Here is a 16,288-nt window from a genome sequence, read left to right as displayed (position 1 = left end):
AGGATGGATGAACTATTTCACTGGAGAGAATTTATGAAATGTCACTTAGATATCAATGAATGAAGGCATGAGAAGGGATTTGAAAAGAACTAGGGGGAAAATCATTCAAACTCTTTTAATCATCAAAGCTCATATTCTGCAAGAAAAGTCTTGACTCTGGTGAACTTCAGTACAGGTGAAAAAACTAGAGATAGAAAGTTCAACACTGCACCATGCAGCACAGCAGAGAATTATTCTGCTAGCCCACTTCATCCAGAAACCCAAGAAAGAGACCTTGCGGCCATCTTTTTGGATATCTTAGTTCCAGAGTCCCATTAGTTCTTCCTTTGCCTCCAGCATATGTCTTTTTCCTTTTCATTTCCACCGTAAAAATGTTATTTATGTCCATTTTCCTTAATTTGGGACTATTACAATGACTTCTGTAAGTTTTCTGGACAGTGTTTTCTATACATGGCTAATTATAGATTCACTTTCAGTTTCTCCTAAAGCAAAAATAAAGATCATTTTAATTTTTGCAATCTGAGAGAAATGACTTATATAAGCATGATAAAAAACCATAAACTAAAAACACTCTTTAAATGTTTTATTTTTCAAGGATCCTCTAGTTCAAGTTTTATTTCCCCTCTTGCCCATATTAGTGTGCCACTGACTGTTCTTTCCCACCCTTAATCCAGACTCAAATTCTCCTTCACCTGAGCAAAAGCCTCCTACCTGACCCACTCACATCCTGTCTCTCACCTGCATATCACTACCCGAGTACTATTCCTAAAGCATATTTTGGATCATGCCACTCTCTTGCTTAAAACTATCAGGTGCACTTCACCCTTCTTCTCACCTAAAGGGCAAATCTCTGATTTAGTTTGTCACTCAGGTTCTCTACAGTAAAGTCTCAATTTACCTTTTCAGTCTTATTATAGTAGTCAGATCCAAACCAGACTGATTATATTTCCAAAAACATGTCCTGTGTATTTCAACTTCTAAACCTTAGTTCATGTCATTTCCTCTGCATGAAATGCCCTCCCTAATCTTTACCAGTTGAAATTTTATCCATCCTTAAATGTATAGCTTACATGCCATCTACTTCATGAAGACTTTCTCAGTGTTCCTAAGTGAATTTCCTTGCCTGAACTTTCTGGGCTGTTTTATTGGCCCTGAGAATCTGCTGCTTTAAACCTTTAATATTTTGGGCCACATGCATCGCCTCTCCCAGAATGTGAACTCCATGAAGCTCTAAGGTTGATTTTTCTTACCATCTCTCATAATGCTTAGTGTCCCTCAGTTGCTCCATACATATATTATATAAATTACTAATCCACCCAGCATGCTGGCCAAATTACATCATTGAAAACTGTCTGTTTCAGTCTTCCCCCAAATATACATTATTTGGAGACTGTTTCAAGTCTGTTTCTACACATATGTAAAATAGGCCCTTACCGATAATCTCTTTGCAAGGATTTTCAGGAGTGATGGGGACTCTGCAAGCTGGACACTGGCTATTATTCTTCAACCACAAATCGATACAAATCGAACAAAATACATGGTTGTTGATGCATATGACAGGCTGGCGTACCTTCAAAAAAGAAACATTACTTTTAGTACAGGGCAAGAGTCATAACTAGAAACCCAGAATAGTTTAGTTCAGAGCAAACAAACTGTTTCTCTAGAGTACAGCAGAGTAGGTGCTTTAAAAGAGAATATAAAATGTCTAGCATTTATAAAAGGACTGCTTCTTATAAGAAACCTCACTGCTGCATACACAGTCATGTGTCACTTAATGTCCACAATATGTTCTGTGAAATAGGACATTATGAGATTTGGATATTATGTGAACACCATATTACGTATAGGCACTCCCTGGCTTACAAATGAGTTCCGTTCCTAGGTCTGTCTTTAAGTCGAATTTGTACGTAAGTTGGAACAGTTAGGTATGGATCGTATCTAAAGTCAGTTAGTCAAATCCTTGTCTTAGTATAGAGCATAGTGTACCTTTTTATGCATAAGCAAATTAAACACTTCCAAGTACACTAAAACATCTTTAACATAATAATACAGTAACAATAAAAATAATGTTTTGATGTGTGTCACAAAGCAACACCCATTTGTTATTACAAGCCATTGTATGTACCTTGAATTTTTAATATAATAGGCTTTATGGGGTTGGTTTGTAACTATGGGTTTTACGTAAACTGGACGTTTGTAATCTGGGGACGACAGAAAGTATAGTATAAGTCATCCCTTGGTATCCGTGGGGGATTGGTTCCAGGACCCCTGCGTATACCAAAATCTGCAGATGCTCAAGTCCCTTATATAAAATGGCATACTATTTGCATATAGCCTACACACATCCTTCTGTATACTTCAGATCATCTTTAGATTACTTATATTACCCAACACAATGTAAATGCTATGTAAATAGTTGTTTCATCACAATTGAAGACTTGCTCTGGAAAGTAGCCTTTCTCTTCTGTAAGTTTTTTGAGCTCTTCTGGGAATGCTGATGCTGATTCACTCATGATCTTGAAGTTCTGGAGGCTGTAGTGCTTTCCATAGCTAGCCATCCATCCCTTTACTAGCCTTAAACTCCTTCCTCTTGCTCTCCTCAACCCCCTCACACTTAGCCTTTAAAGGCCTGTTTTTTAAAAAAAAAAAAAAATTGCTTTTTTAGGAGCCATTTTTTCACAGAAACAAAGGGTGCACACAAGTAGTGAATGAACAAGGCGTGAGGTGAACAATGATCTAATAACAACTGCTGAAGAGAGACTGAGGATCAGTGAAATGGCAGGAGGCTACAGCAGGGTATGCCTACACATCCCTTCCTTTGCGTGGACTCAGTGTCGAGCTAGGCACGTGGAAAATTCAAGGTTTGCTTTTTGGAACTTTTTCCCCCCAAATATTTCTGATCCATGGTTGGCTGAATCCACTTATGCAGAACCCATGGAAATGGAAGACCGACTTATACAATACAAACATAAGCCAGTAACACAGGCACTTATTATGACTATCAAGACATATGTATTACAGATTATATGTGTACTGTATCATTATACACCTGGCAATGCAATCACTTTGTATACAAGAGACGTGAGCTACATGTGTTGTGTGCAGGAAGCTGTTGCACTGGCCATCTATGGTTACATCTGCTACGTCCCATTCTCCGACTGGGATTTCTGAACTCTGTTATAACCTTACGGGACCATGAACGTATATGCAGTTGGAAGTTGCTTCAACAGACGTTATGCAGTTTATGACTGCATAAAGATACTTGCTGAGGCAGCAGCCACAGACTGAGGCTTTTAACATATTATGAAATTCTTTTTTTTGGACCTAGCCACATTCATGGGCAGAAAGAAAATGTTTTTTGTCCCACTGAGGCTGGGACAATTTTCCACAAGTTATTCTATTTTAGAATTATGAAATATCAGGATCAGAAGGTTCTTTAAAGTTCTTTTTGCCCAATTACTCATCTTATGCTTGAATCTTTCCTTCAATTCATTCTACTGTATTATGGAATAATAGCAACTGACCATTAAACATTGACTTACTAGAAATTCCCCAAAACCTAAGAGATATGAAACAACCCCAAAAGGCATGAGCCACACTATCAAATGGTTTATAAGCTATACATGAAACAACGCTGACAGAAAGACTGACAAATATCAAACACACAAATCCTCGACTCCATTTAAACAAGTACAAATAATAATACCTTATACGTATATTAAGCCTTGTATTTTACAAAGGGCTTTCACATACATTCTCTCTTTTTCCGCTTCCTTTTTTACTACAACCCTGTGAGGTAAACAGGGTAAGTACATTTTACAGACAAGGAAACCAAGGCATGAAGAAATAGGGTGGTTGCTCAGGGTTAATCGGGTGTTTCGACTGTGTGTAGTTATTTTTTCCAAGAGCAAACAGAAAAGAGAAGCTGCTTTGGCTTTCTTCATAGCATTTACACTATGCTATGATACTACCTGTTTGTTTACATATTTATATTCTCCCTGTTTACATATTTATTGTCTCCCCTATTAGAATAGAGGCTCCAGGAGAGCAAGAACTTCTTTAGTCTCATTCATTCCTAAAACCCTGCCTCCTAGAAGAGAGCCTTGTATATACTAGATAGTCAATAAAGGTTTGTGGAATGAATTAATTACTATTAAGACAGTATTTAACGTTCAATTAGTTGGGGAACTCGTCAAACAGCACAACTTTAGAAAGAAAAAAGAAAAACAGGATAGAAATCCTTAGCCTTTCACTTGATTTACATGGTACTTTCATTGTGGAAAGAAGCCCTGGTGGTGCAATGGTAAAAGTGTTCTGCTGCTAACTGAAAAGTTAAGAGTTTCAAACACACCAGATACTCTGTGGGAGAAAGATGTGGCCGTTTGCTTCTGGAAAGATTTCAGCCTTGGAAACCCTACAGGGCAGTTCTACTCTGTCCTACAGGGTCATTATGAGTCAGAATCAACTCAGTGGCAATGGGTGTTTCGGTTTTCACTGCGGGACTCAAAACACTTGAGTCATCTTCATTATTTTTCTTGTCCCAATATTAATAACAATACCAGTGCAAAGCCCTTCTGCAGTGGGGACTAGAAGACTAGACAACTGAGGGAAAGCACAGCAAACAGCGGGAGCATGAAAAGTTAGGACTGCCACAAACCACTTCCCTCAGAGAAACACTTGCACTGCTCTCCATGCCTCAGGATACTATGGCATTCAAACTCAAGCTCTACTTCCAAATTGTTCCTACCAGCACCAAGGAGTGAATGCTTATCTCTGAGGTACTCCCAGTCAGAGTTTCAAGGGGCAGACAACAAGCCTGAAATTTCTTTCCAGGTTCTGTTTTTTCCTAAAAAGATATGTGATTCTGAAGCCCAGACCATAATATATTCTTGTGTGTTTTAATTCCATTTTTAAGTCATAAAGCCTTTTAAGAGCAAAAAAAATCAAACTAAGTACCAAGAAAATAATGCTGTTATCTATTCTTAGCTTCTCTCTCCCCCAAACACACACCATATTCCTAAAAGTACATATACCCCCAAATGAAGAAGCCCAGATATAGCAGGAAGAATTATCTCCTTGAATTAATATCTACTTTTAGAGCAGTGACTTTATTTTTTTTAAGTCATTAACTCATTTGAAAATGAATGAAAGCCAATACTCACGACATAAAACTGTACATTATTTAAGGGGATACAAGGTGCTCTCCCATCTCCTAGAGGCATCCTCCATTTAAAGACTGCATGTTTAAAGGCAATCTATGTATTTGCTCCCACAAAAAGGTTAAGTATCTCTTCAATCTAAAAAGGGTTCTGAGCAACTCAGTGGTTGGTGCTACCATTTACTAAGATGGGAAAGACAGGTGAGAAGCAGGTTTCACACAGGGTGGAAATCAAGAATTCTGTTTTGGCCATGTTAATTTGAGATACCAACTTGACTTTCAAGTGGAGAAATTCAGCAAGGCAGTCTCTGAGAGTCACTGGCATAAAACAGAACGGCATCTAAAAGAGAATGGCACTTGGCCATGAGATCCCCTGCATAGACAGAATTGCTGGAGAAGAGAAGGTATTCCAGGAGCACCGCCTGGGGCTTTCCAACATGAAGAGATCAAGCAGAGGAAGAGGAGAAGGAACCAGCAAAGAAAACTGAGAAGGAGGGAGCCTGTGGTACAGAGAAGGAGAACATGGTCTCACCAAAGCCATGAGAAGAATGTTTTTCAAGAGGGCCATAGTAGCCAAATATGTCAAATGTTGATAAGGGACAAAGTTTGATGAGGACAGAGAAGTGACTATGGGATCTGACTGCATGGAGGTCACTATGATCTGTTACTGGTAAGCACGGTTTCAGGGGGGTACTGGAGATGGAAACCTGATTGGAGGTTGAGCAACAATGGGAGGTGAAGAGGTAGAGAGAATACAGACAACTCTTTCATGTTTTGCTGTAAAGAGAGAGAATAAAGAATCAGACCATGGTTAGGAATGCTGATGGAAACGATACACTAAAGAGAGGGATGTAATGATGGAAGAAGGGAGTAATAGCCATAGATAGCAAAGTCCCTAAGTCAAGAGGGGAATAGGATCCAAAGCACAAAGGGGAGATTCTGGCTTAGATAGGAGTGAGGACTTGTCTTCCTTTGTAACTGATGGGAAAGCGGAGGGTGTGAGAACAAATGCAGAGGCTAGACAATCTGTGGAGGAAATTCATGTTCCAACTGTTTCAACTGCTTATATTTTGTCATTAAATATGAAGTAAGGTTACCTACTGGCTGAGAGTTGGGGAGGGGGGTGTTATAGATTTGAGAAAATAGGAGAATAAAGTTATTTTGAAAAGTGGAAAATTTACTAGGGACATATAGCAGGATTGCTGAACATTACTGAGTTCCTATTTGAGGTCTGTGGTTTTGAATTTAAAGAAAAATTAACATACGTACATACTTTTCTGAGCAATATTTAGCAGGTCAGGTTCAGACAGGAAGTAGATGAGTAGGTGGTTTTACAGAGTTGGGGTTCTGCCAAGGAAGGAAGACAGAGACAAGGGAAGGATGATAATAAATGACCAAGGCTAACAGGGGAAATGAGGACACGCATAGTTAACAATGGCAGCAAAAAATGAGAGTCAACCAATGGATGAGGCTGAAGTAATGCTGCAGAGTAAGTATGATGAAAATACAGAGAGGGAGATGCTTACAGTCAAGATACTGGAGGTCGCACAACTGCCCTCTCTAACATTTTGTCCTTGGGCCATCTTGTCTTGATATAGGTCTATTTTCTCCCTTCATTTCATGTGCCACATGGCTTTAACATCTGTTCTATGCTGACACTTCCCTAGTTTCCCTCTGTAACCAGACCTTAGAAAGTGGCAGAGTATAGTCTTCAACAGACAAAACTGGGGTCAATTCCAGCGCTGCCACTTACGGAGCTGTTTGACTTTGGGTCAGCCATTTAGTTATTCTGGGCACCAGTTTCCTCCTCTGAAAGTGGTGGCTTAACCTAGTACCCTATTCATAAAGGTGTTTAAGATTAGATAATGGATATAAAACACTTAGCACAGACTTCTACATGGCAATTTCTTGCAGGGGGGAGGGGAGGAGTAACATTAGTACCATCTCCTCACAGGGATCCTGCAGCTACATGGACAATACAAAAAAAAAAGTCCACTGCCAAGTCGACTCCGACTCATAGTGACCGTAAAGGACTGAGTAGAACTGCCCCATAGGGTTTCCAAGGCTGTAAATCTTTATGTAAGCAGACTACCACATCTTTCTCCTGCGGAGTGGCTGGTGGGTTTGAACTGTCAACCTTCCGGTGAGTAGCCGAGCGCTTAGCCGAGCGCTTAACCACTGTGCCACCAGGGCTCCATCTGGACCATAATACATCCAAAACCAAACTCAGCCTCCTCCACATGTCCGCTCCTCCTCCTTCACTCCCTCCCACCTAAGTTAATGGCACCACCACTTCACCACTTGAACTAGAACACTCAGAGCTGTCTCTGACTCACCCTTTTTACTTATCCTGACCACCCAATCTGTCACCAAATCCTGTTATCTTTTATCAAGTCTAAGAAGCCACAGATTTAAAAATTCACCTATATACTACTGAGAAAAAATAATAAAAAACACTGCCAGTTACAATTGTAGGATCCATCATTTCTAAGATGCTATCACATTTCAGAGATGTTATAATGCAACATCTTAGAGTAGCTAAATATGGCAAATCTACTTCCAAATGTTCCTTTACCTATCATCTATCCCTTCTTTTCCATCCTCACGCCACTAATGAGTTTAGGCTCTCATTCTTTTACCCGTGATCTATTCCAATGACCTCTTCCCAAGTTTCCTTGCTTCCAAACATTCCTTTCCCAGTCCACCTTTCACACTGTTGCCAGAGCTAACTTCCTAAAATATGGATCAGCAGTGTTCACTGCCCACCTGCAAAACAGCAATGGTCTTTCACTGCTCTTCTGCATAAAAAGAATGTTTTTTTCCTCTGGTTATGAGCTTTAAAAACATTATTTGGTTCTTAAATAACCATTTCCCTTAAATTAATATGTCATTTCCTTTAATCTGACAGTTTACACTTCAGCCACACTTCGTGTTCACCAAAAAGGACATAGACAGTGGGGGCTCCCTTTCAGGAAGGCCCTTATCTCTTAGCTTGATTTGTCCTGCTGACTTCTCCACCCTCCCCAGACAATAAAAATCAAACTCTTCCCATCTTTTAAGATGCAAATCAAATGTTACCTTCTCTAGAAGGCCTTCACTAATCCATTTTAGAAATAAACTTGTCTTTGTCTGATTCCCATAAGGTATACTTTGTGTGTTTATTTAATGGTCACTTCTTTCTGAATTGTGCTCTACTTAGAAAATTGTTTACATTCCGCCTTTTCTCTTAGATTTCAAATTCCTTGGTGGCAGGAACTGAGGCAGTGCCCTGATCGTCTTTGTTTCCACCTACATCACCTGGCACAATGCCTTGCATACTGTAAAATTAATAAAAGTGAATTTTCATGTACTAAAATGAAATGCTAAGATAATGCTCCCAAAGGGTCTGAAGAAGCAAAAGGCCACTGCCAAACTATGAAAAAGTTTAACCTCTCCATTTAATCTGCCAAGTGATACAGAAAAACCAAAGGCAGACTGTCTGATAAGAGCCACTGACAATGTTACCCACATGAGAATTGTTTTTATTATTCAACACCTGGTATTATCACTGCCATTGTGTTGACTAATTCATTTTTTCTTTGGACCAAGTATTTACCCGATGATAATTTCTAAGCAATGGTTTAAATTTAGCTTAGCAGAATAGAAACATATACAGAAAAAAGAACCACACTTCCTAAAACAAGTTTTGACTGGAACCCACAGGAGAAAAATACAAAGAATCTGTTCTTGCTGTTGTGCGCCGTCAAGTCATAGCAACCCTGTATGGCAGAGCAGAACTGCCCCATTAGGGCTTCCTAGACTGTAATCTTTACAGAAGCAGACTGCCAGGTCTTTTCTCCCGCAGAGCAGCTGGTAGGTTCAAACTACTGACCTTTTGGTTAGCAGCCGAGCACCACCAGGGTTCCTTTCGGGGAATCCAGCCCTCCCTCAGTTCCTGTCCACCCGTGCTCCTCTACTGAGACCCTCGTACATGTAACACCAAAACACAGGTTATTTTCTTTAATAAAATCTTCTCAAAACACAGAAATAGTTGTAATTTGCCTGTTATTAGACTTTATATCCAATTAACTCTCAAATGAGATCTTTGGCACCCAGTTCCCCCTGAGACAAACAGAAATGTCCATAGATATTGCCAAATGTCCCTTGCGGGGCAAAGTCACCCACCCACTTAAGAACCACTGGTCTAGGATATTCACATGAATCCTCCTAACAACCCAGTGGGGTTGGTAGTATCAAATTCACTTTCAGCTGTGGAAGTTAAGATTCAAAGAAATAATGATATAGGTTATTAGGTGTCAGAGGCTGCACTTGTATTCAATGTGATTCAACTACAAATCGAGAGAAAGCAGCAAGAGGCTGGGATGGGCAGGGGCTGCAGAAAAGGGCACAGATGTAGGCAGTGGGAGGCAAGAAGCTATAGATCAACTTCACCAAGTAGCCTGGAAATTACACTCAAAATTAATTCTCCAGCTCTTCTCGAATCCTTGCTAGAGATAAGCGAAATTCTTTCTTGCATGTATGTCAAAATTTTACATGTTTTCTAGTGAAGGACTTGCAAGACTGTGAAGAAGAATTAGGGTGCTGTGTAGAAATGATTCCATCTTGGGAATTTGGGAACTTTTCAAAATAAAATTCCTGGATGGCCTTTGCTATGTTATAAGAAACCTCTGACTCTGCACCAGAACTTAGGTCCTAGAACTTTAAAACTATGTGATCCCAAGAACTAAATTGTTGTTAGCTGCCATAGAGTCAACCCCCAACTCATGGCGACCCCATGCACAATGGAACAAAACGCTGCTAGGTTCTGTGCTATTCCCATGATCAGCTGTGGATCAGATTGCTGTGATCTGTAGGGTTTTCACTGGCTGGTTTTTGGAAGCAGATCACCAGGCCTTCCTTGCTAGTCCATCTTAGTCTGCAAGCAACATGGAAACCTTGTCAGCAACATAAACAAACAAAATATAAACCTGTTGCCATCAAGTCGATTCTGACTCATGGCAACTCCGTGTGTTACAGAGTAGTACTTGCTCCATGAGGTTATTCTGGCTGTAATCTTTATGGAACAGACTGCCAAGCCTTTCTTCCATGGTGCTGCTGGGTGGGTTCAAATCGCCAACCTTTCAGTCAAGTGTAAACTGATCACAGCAAGACACAAACCTCCACTGACGGACAGGTGCATTGGCTGGGAACTGAACCAGGTCTCTCGTATCAAAGGCAAGAGTTCTACCACTGAACCACCATTACTTAATGCCTATAGGTCTGGGTCCCCATCCCTGTTCAGGTAAAAGGAGGGGTAATGAATCTCCCCTCTCCTACCCTCATCCTACCGGGAGTGCTTTAAGAATAAACTGGCATCCTATCTGTGAAATATGTCAGCTATTACACACAACCCTAGTAATTAATCAGGATGTATCAACTTTTTGTGTTAGTTTTTAAATTATATTCTAGGTACATAAAAACACAATATTGTTATACTTTTAGGAAAGTGACTGCCTTCAAACTTATTTTAATCTGAAAAAGTGAGAAAAATGTAAAACTTGTACTCCATGTGGTTTTTTTAAAGAAAATTACTTGTGACAATTAGGTGCAAGGCTGGTTCTTAAATCCACTGCTGGGGACTGAGAGGCAATCAGGACTCAAATGTGGGCTCAGTGTAGTGAGAGAATCACTTGTGGCCAATGAACAGCCACCAGTGAATACTGATTTATAAATTTTGTCAACCTGGAATTGTCTCTAAGTTGCATTAAGACTTTGTCCTTAGCCCTATCTTTTCAAGATTTTAAAACAACAATATGTGTGAAAAACAAAGCAGGCAATCCTCTCTGAAAGAAGGAATCCTTTCAATAGTAGTCCTAGTGGGCAATAGTCTAGTCTATTACCAGACACTTCAAGAGCTGGGCCCCCCCATGTTGTAAGGAAGCTGATTTTATTTCTGGTTATTTCAGTCAGAGAGCTTGTCCTTTATTAAATAGAAATCTTAATACTTTGGAGCTACACAAAACTTCATTCCTTCCAAGTGAAAAACAAGTATTTAAAGATTCACCATCATGTCCATTTATTCCAACACTATTCCAAACCCAATTTCAACCTCTTCTAAACTCTTTCAAAATGCCCTGGTTTATTCATGTTTATTTTAAAGTGTGGTACCCAGTGTAGTGAGGGGATGACCTGCTGGCCAATCAATAGCCCCAAGTGGATATCGATTAATATTTGGTCTCATACACAAGTGAGGAATAATGGAATATGATACAATAGTGTAAACAGCATTAGAAGTCTAGTTGGTTGGCAATTCTCTTGAGAATCTCCTTCGTCTTTTCAGAAAATTAACTGTGGGTCACCTTTGGCTGCCATCATGACAAAACATACATTCAGCCAATAAATGTGTACACGCCACAACAATTTGGTTTCACAGCTTGATTTCTAACTGAAGCGATGAACTCCTGGTATTATCTAGAGATAAATTTAAATGTCACTTAACAGGTAACCTAGGCTAGATTATTCCTACATTTTGGCTTGCTAGCCTACTAGTCCACGAGATGGAAAAAAAATTAAGGAGGAAATAGGCAAGAAGATATGTTATACATAAATCATTCTACAGGATGGATACGTAACTTCTTAGGCTGTATCATGCTCTTACTTCAATCTACTTGAGGTAGAGACAGAGGAAGTAAACACAAAATGTCTAAACTTTCCAACTTTAAGTATATTTATATTCAAAAGACAATGTACTGACCATGTGCATACTTAGACTCAATCCCCTACTTCTTTCCTCTCCACTCCACTACACCTATCTTATTCATCTTGTCTCATCAGATTTAAGGCTTAGGCACTTAAGTTCCTCCTCCCTCCCCATGCCTCCTTCAAGGTAATATGTACTTAAAAAAAAAAAAAAATACTGATCTTTCAGGGACAATGGTTCCCAATTCTGTTGAATAATCTGAAGAGAAGATGCTGATTGTGAGTTTTAGGGAAAATGGTCAGGGCAGCACAAGAATAATTATCTGGAAGAGGCTAGGGAGGAAGGACACTCAAACAGACCTTACAGGACACCACAGAGGGGACCAGAGATGCTGTGTATCAGAGGGGTAAGCAGTGACAGAAGAGAGCATGTTGTGACTCCAGGCCACATTGTTTCCAGTACCTCACAAACACGGTGTGTGCATGTGTGGGGAGGGGGTGGCGGGGTACAACACAAGCAAATTAGATTGGCTTTAACTACAGAAAGGGGGAAACTCTGGTGGTGCAGTGGTTAAGAGCTACGGCTGCTAACCAAAAGGTTGGCAGTTCGAATCCAAGGTGCTCCTTGGAAACTCTGTGGGGCAGTTATACTCTGTCCTGTAGGGTCACTATGAGTCAGAATCGACTCGACGGCAATGGGTTATAGAAAAGGTAACAATCCTATGGAACCAGTTAAAAACCCCGGATATACGGTGGCAATTTCCAGAAATAACAGGTCTCACTGTTGGGAAGGTGTATCTTCATTTAGAAGCGTTTAGCCTCATAGAGCAACTGCGAAAAGAACATTTACTGGAAAGCAGTGGTTTTCTCAGTTTGAGCACCTGTCTCAGTGCCCATAGTAAAGGTTAACAATATTATTATGTGCCGGACTTTCTGCTAAGTACTGTGTATGAATGATCTCATTTAAACCTCCCAATAATCAGAGGATGGGAGAATTGATACCGTTAACATTCCCATTTTATATAGAAGAAAACTGAAGCTCAAGAAAAGTTAAGTAACTTGTACAAGGTCATACAACTAGGAAGTGGTAGAGCCTAGATTAGAACCCCGGCAGTCCGAATGCAGAGCGCAGGTCCTCAGCCGCCACACCGTTCTGCCCCCTTGATAGACAGAAAAATGCCTGTTCCCAAATCTTTAGTCTTTACTTTTATCATTTTGTCTTTCACTTTAGAATAAAGCTAATCAGTATAGAAAAGACACCAAGATTATCTGCTGGTGGATGAGCTCAAATGAGTGTTTCAGAAAGTAATCTACTAAAGACACAAACGAGAACTAAAGAAGTTCAGCCACCACAGACTCGAAGCCTTAATTTCCTTATTTAAGAAATGGGGAAAATCAGTTCTATCTCACAGCACTGGTGCACAGAGAAAACGAAATAATTAAATGCACACAAAAGCATTCAGTAATCTGTGAAAATCACTGTACTCTATTAGGCAGGTATCACTGTTGTTAAATACAAAAAGTATAGATTTGGGAAATCAAACAGGCAGAACGTATTTTCAACACAATCGGAAAAGACAGCCTATTAACTAATGGAAATTAGATATAATGTGTACAACTAAGAACAAGGGAAAATTATTTCCTAAAGATATTTTTATCCTCCTTTAGGCTAGCTGTGCAGGAAATTCACTCGGAATTTAACACATACTTCTGAGACTTCATGTCAGGAGCCAAATGTAGAGAACTGTAGCAAATAGAAACATCACCTTCCCTTCCCCCTAGCCATGTAAGCAGTGGTAGCAAATGACAAGGCAAACACCACCCTCTATGAGGTCTTCCTTGATCTCTCCAGTCGGAATTGATCAAGCCATCCCCTAAATGTTCACAGCACATTTGCTATTCTGATGGCATTTCATTCTGACTGGGATCACAGCTAACAGTTGCTTCCAAGCCAGCCTTCTTATCACCCTAAACACCACGGATGCTCATACTGGTTGGGTCTCAAACGTTTGCTCAATGAAGTTTACATTTCTCAACTCTAAGGCTCCAGCCGTAGTTTCAGTCTGCACTTGGGGTAAACACAGAGACACATCACAAATCTAAAAAAAAATCAGGGTGGAAAAAACCAGCTTGTGCACAGTATCTTCTCCCTTCTTGATCTATGCGGTAAAGAAATGCTCTTTAAGGAATCGAATGGAAAGCACAAATGGAAATGAAAGCGAGGTGAATACATCACAACATTCACAACTCCCGTTTCTAATTCAAAAGTACTTTCTCCACCTTGTTTCACAAACACATTAGGCATCTCTGGCTCCACACTGAGAGGGTATTCTATCTCCTGACCCTCTTGGAATTAAAACACCACACCTCTTATTCTAAACACCATTCAGGGCCAGTACTATTTGCTTTTCACATTTTGAACACACAACCCAGGGTAAAGGCCAGTTTAAAAGGAAAGAATCTTGGAAATGGAAACACTCCCCAATCTGTAGTGTAGGCCCAAGAACCCGAACAGTCTGGCTGTGCAGGGAGCTAAGAACCAGTAAGGCGAGGCTCCCAGGTAACGTGCTTTGGGGGCAGCTTCACTACACAGCATACTGGGTTGCACAGGAGCGAAAAATATTGTTGCGATTCGTTTCGGACCGGACTCCAAACGCCGGCGGCAGCCCGCGTGAGGCCGCTGGCCGTGGCGAAGCAGCCCTCGCCACCCTCCCTCCAAGCCCGGGGCTGCTGTCATCCTCATCCTAAGGCGCGCAGATAAGCCCATTAATCACAGCGCACTCTTGTCGTCCCCTAGAACGCGGCCTCCCATCGCCGGAGAAGAACGCGGGTTACCGTCTTCCCCCATCTCGGCTCCTCACGCCCCTTCCTCGCCCCGCATGAAGACGGCCCTCTACGAAGGCGGGCGACTTCATACCCTACTCCTTTTTGCTGCTGTGCCCCGAATCACCCATTACCTTCCCCAAGCAAATGTGGCACGTGATGGGCAACGTGAGCGACAATGTAACGTTCTGCACGGTCTGAGCCATGGCAGCGTTCAGAATCCCGCCAACACGGAAGTCCCGCCGACCGCAGCTCCTCGCAGCGTTTGGGGCCGCGCGAGGCCAGCTACGGTGGCCCAGCAGGGCCACAGCCCGCCAGGGAGAGGTAACGAAAACGCGCTTTCAAAATGCTCCGTCACCGAGGATTTTTTTTCCTTCCTTTCTTTTTTTTTTTTTTTTTTTTTTTAACTTTCTCCGATTCGGAAGCTGCAAGATTCTTGAAAATGGGAAGGAAGGTGATTTACTACAGGCATTGGGCGTCTTGAAAGTTTAAAGGAAGAGTACCGGTAATAGTGGAGGGAGGAGAGAAGAACACCAACAGCAATTTTAAATCCCAAATCTTTCCCCGGAGAGGCGTGGGGGAGACTTTATCACCTAAAGATTAAGTCCCACACAGTCTGTAAATACACGGAGTAATCAAAACATGAAGAGAAAAGACGTTAGATTTCTCATTTAATTTTTCAAACAACTTTCCACCTTACTCCGACTCCCTTTCCGTTCTTAAATGATGTACTTCAAGAGGGCACGTCAATTTTACTCTTTTTATCTGTTTCCAAAGACTACTGGACACATTTAATGTCAGCTTTGCCTGAAGACAGATTTTCACGTTGGCCCTTCTGTGCTTTCTACGTAAACAAAACTTAAGGGTAGGAGCCACAGACGCTCATATACACCCGTAAATGGGAAAAAGCTGCAAATGGTATGCGCCGTCCAAACTCCCTGAAAGCTCTTGCCCAATGCGTTTTAACAGCTTCTTTTCAGGGTGCATGATTGAATGTGAAATGTACCACAGGGTTGTCCAACCCAGAAGGAACATTTGTGAAGTTATAAATTAGCATTTCCTAGCCAATGAAAGACTTATAAAAGTTCCTAACTGAATCTGAAATATATCAGACTGGGAATTTAACTGCAACTTGCTTTTAAGTGAAGAAGAGCTGATGTAATAAATTTTTGCAAACAAAACAGCCTGAGAGTTGAAAGATTTAGAAACAAAACCTATGGGACTACTTTTACTAATGTTACAGGAAAGAAAGACAGTATAGTGAGCAGAAGCAGCCTCGTGGTTAAGAGCATGGGGTTCTGGAACCACAATGCTGGGGTAGAAATCCCTGCCCCAACAGTCTACTACCTCTGTGGCCTCAGGTAAGTTATTTAATCTCTCTGTGCCTTAGCTTCCAGGAGCCCTGGTGGCACAGAGCTTCACTGCTAACCAAAAGATTGGCTGTTGGAACCCACTGGTATGTGGCAGTCGGCTTTTGTGAGGATTTATAGCCTTGAAATCTCTACGGGCAGTTCTACTCTCTCCTAAAGGGTTGCGATGAGTCTACCTGTACATAGATGAAGAGGCAGTTGTCCAAACAGAACAAGGGGATACTGCTTGGTTTAAAGTAAGGAAAGGTGTGCGTCAGGG

General features: G+C 41.0%; 1 protein-coding gene across 1 annotated transcript in view; it reads right to left on the bottom strand.

Moving 5' to 3' along the window:
• OBI1 (ORC ubiquitin ligase 1) overlaps window positions 1–14,911 on the bottom strand; it is a 45,056-nt gene extending 30,145 nt beyond the window's left edge. Inside the window, exons 1-2 of the mRNA XM_004371408.2 lie at window positions 14,794–14,911; window positions 1,435–1,570 (exon numbers count right to left, since the gene is read on the bottom strand). Of these exons, the coding sequence (XP_004371465.1) occupies window positions 1,435–1,570; window positions 14,794–14,865 (208 nt within the window). The 5' untranslated portion in view covers window positions 14,866–14,911. The remainder of the gene's footprint in view (window positions 1–1,434; window positions 1,571–14,793) is intronic.
• Between the last annotated feature and the right edge of the window lie 1,377 nt (window positions 14,912–16,288).

Source organism: Trichechus manatus, unplaced genomic scaffold (genome assembly GCF_000243295.1).
Source record: "Trichechus manatus latirostris isolate Lorelei unplaced genomic scaffold, TriManLat1.0 scaffold00013, whole genome shotgun sequence".
Classification (NCBI taxonomy): Eukaryota; Metazoa; Chordata; class Mammalia; order Sirenia; family Trichechidae; genus Trichechus; species Trichechus manatus.
This window is presented reverse-complemented; position numbering and strand designations above follow the sequence as displayed.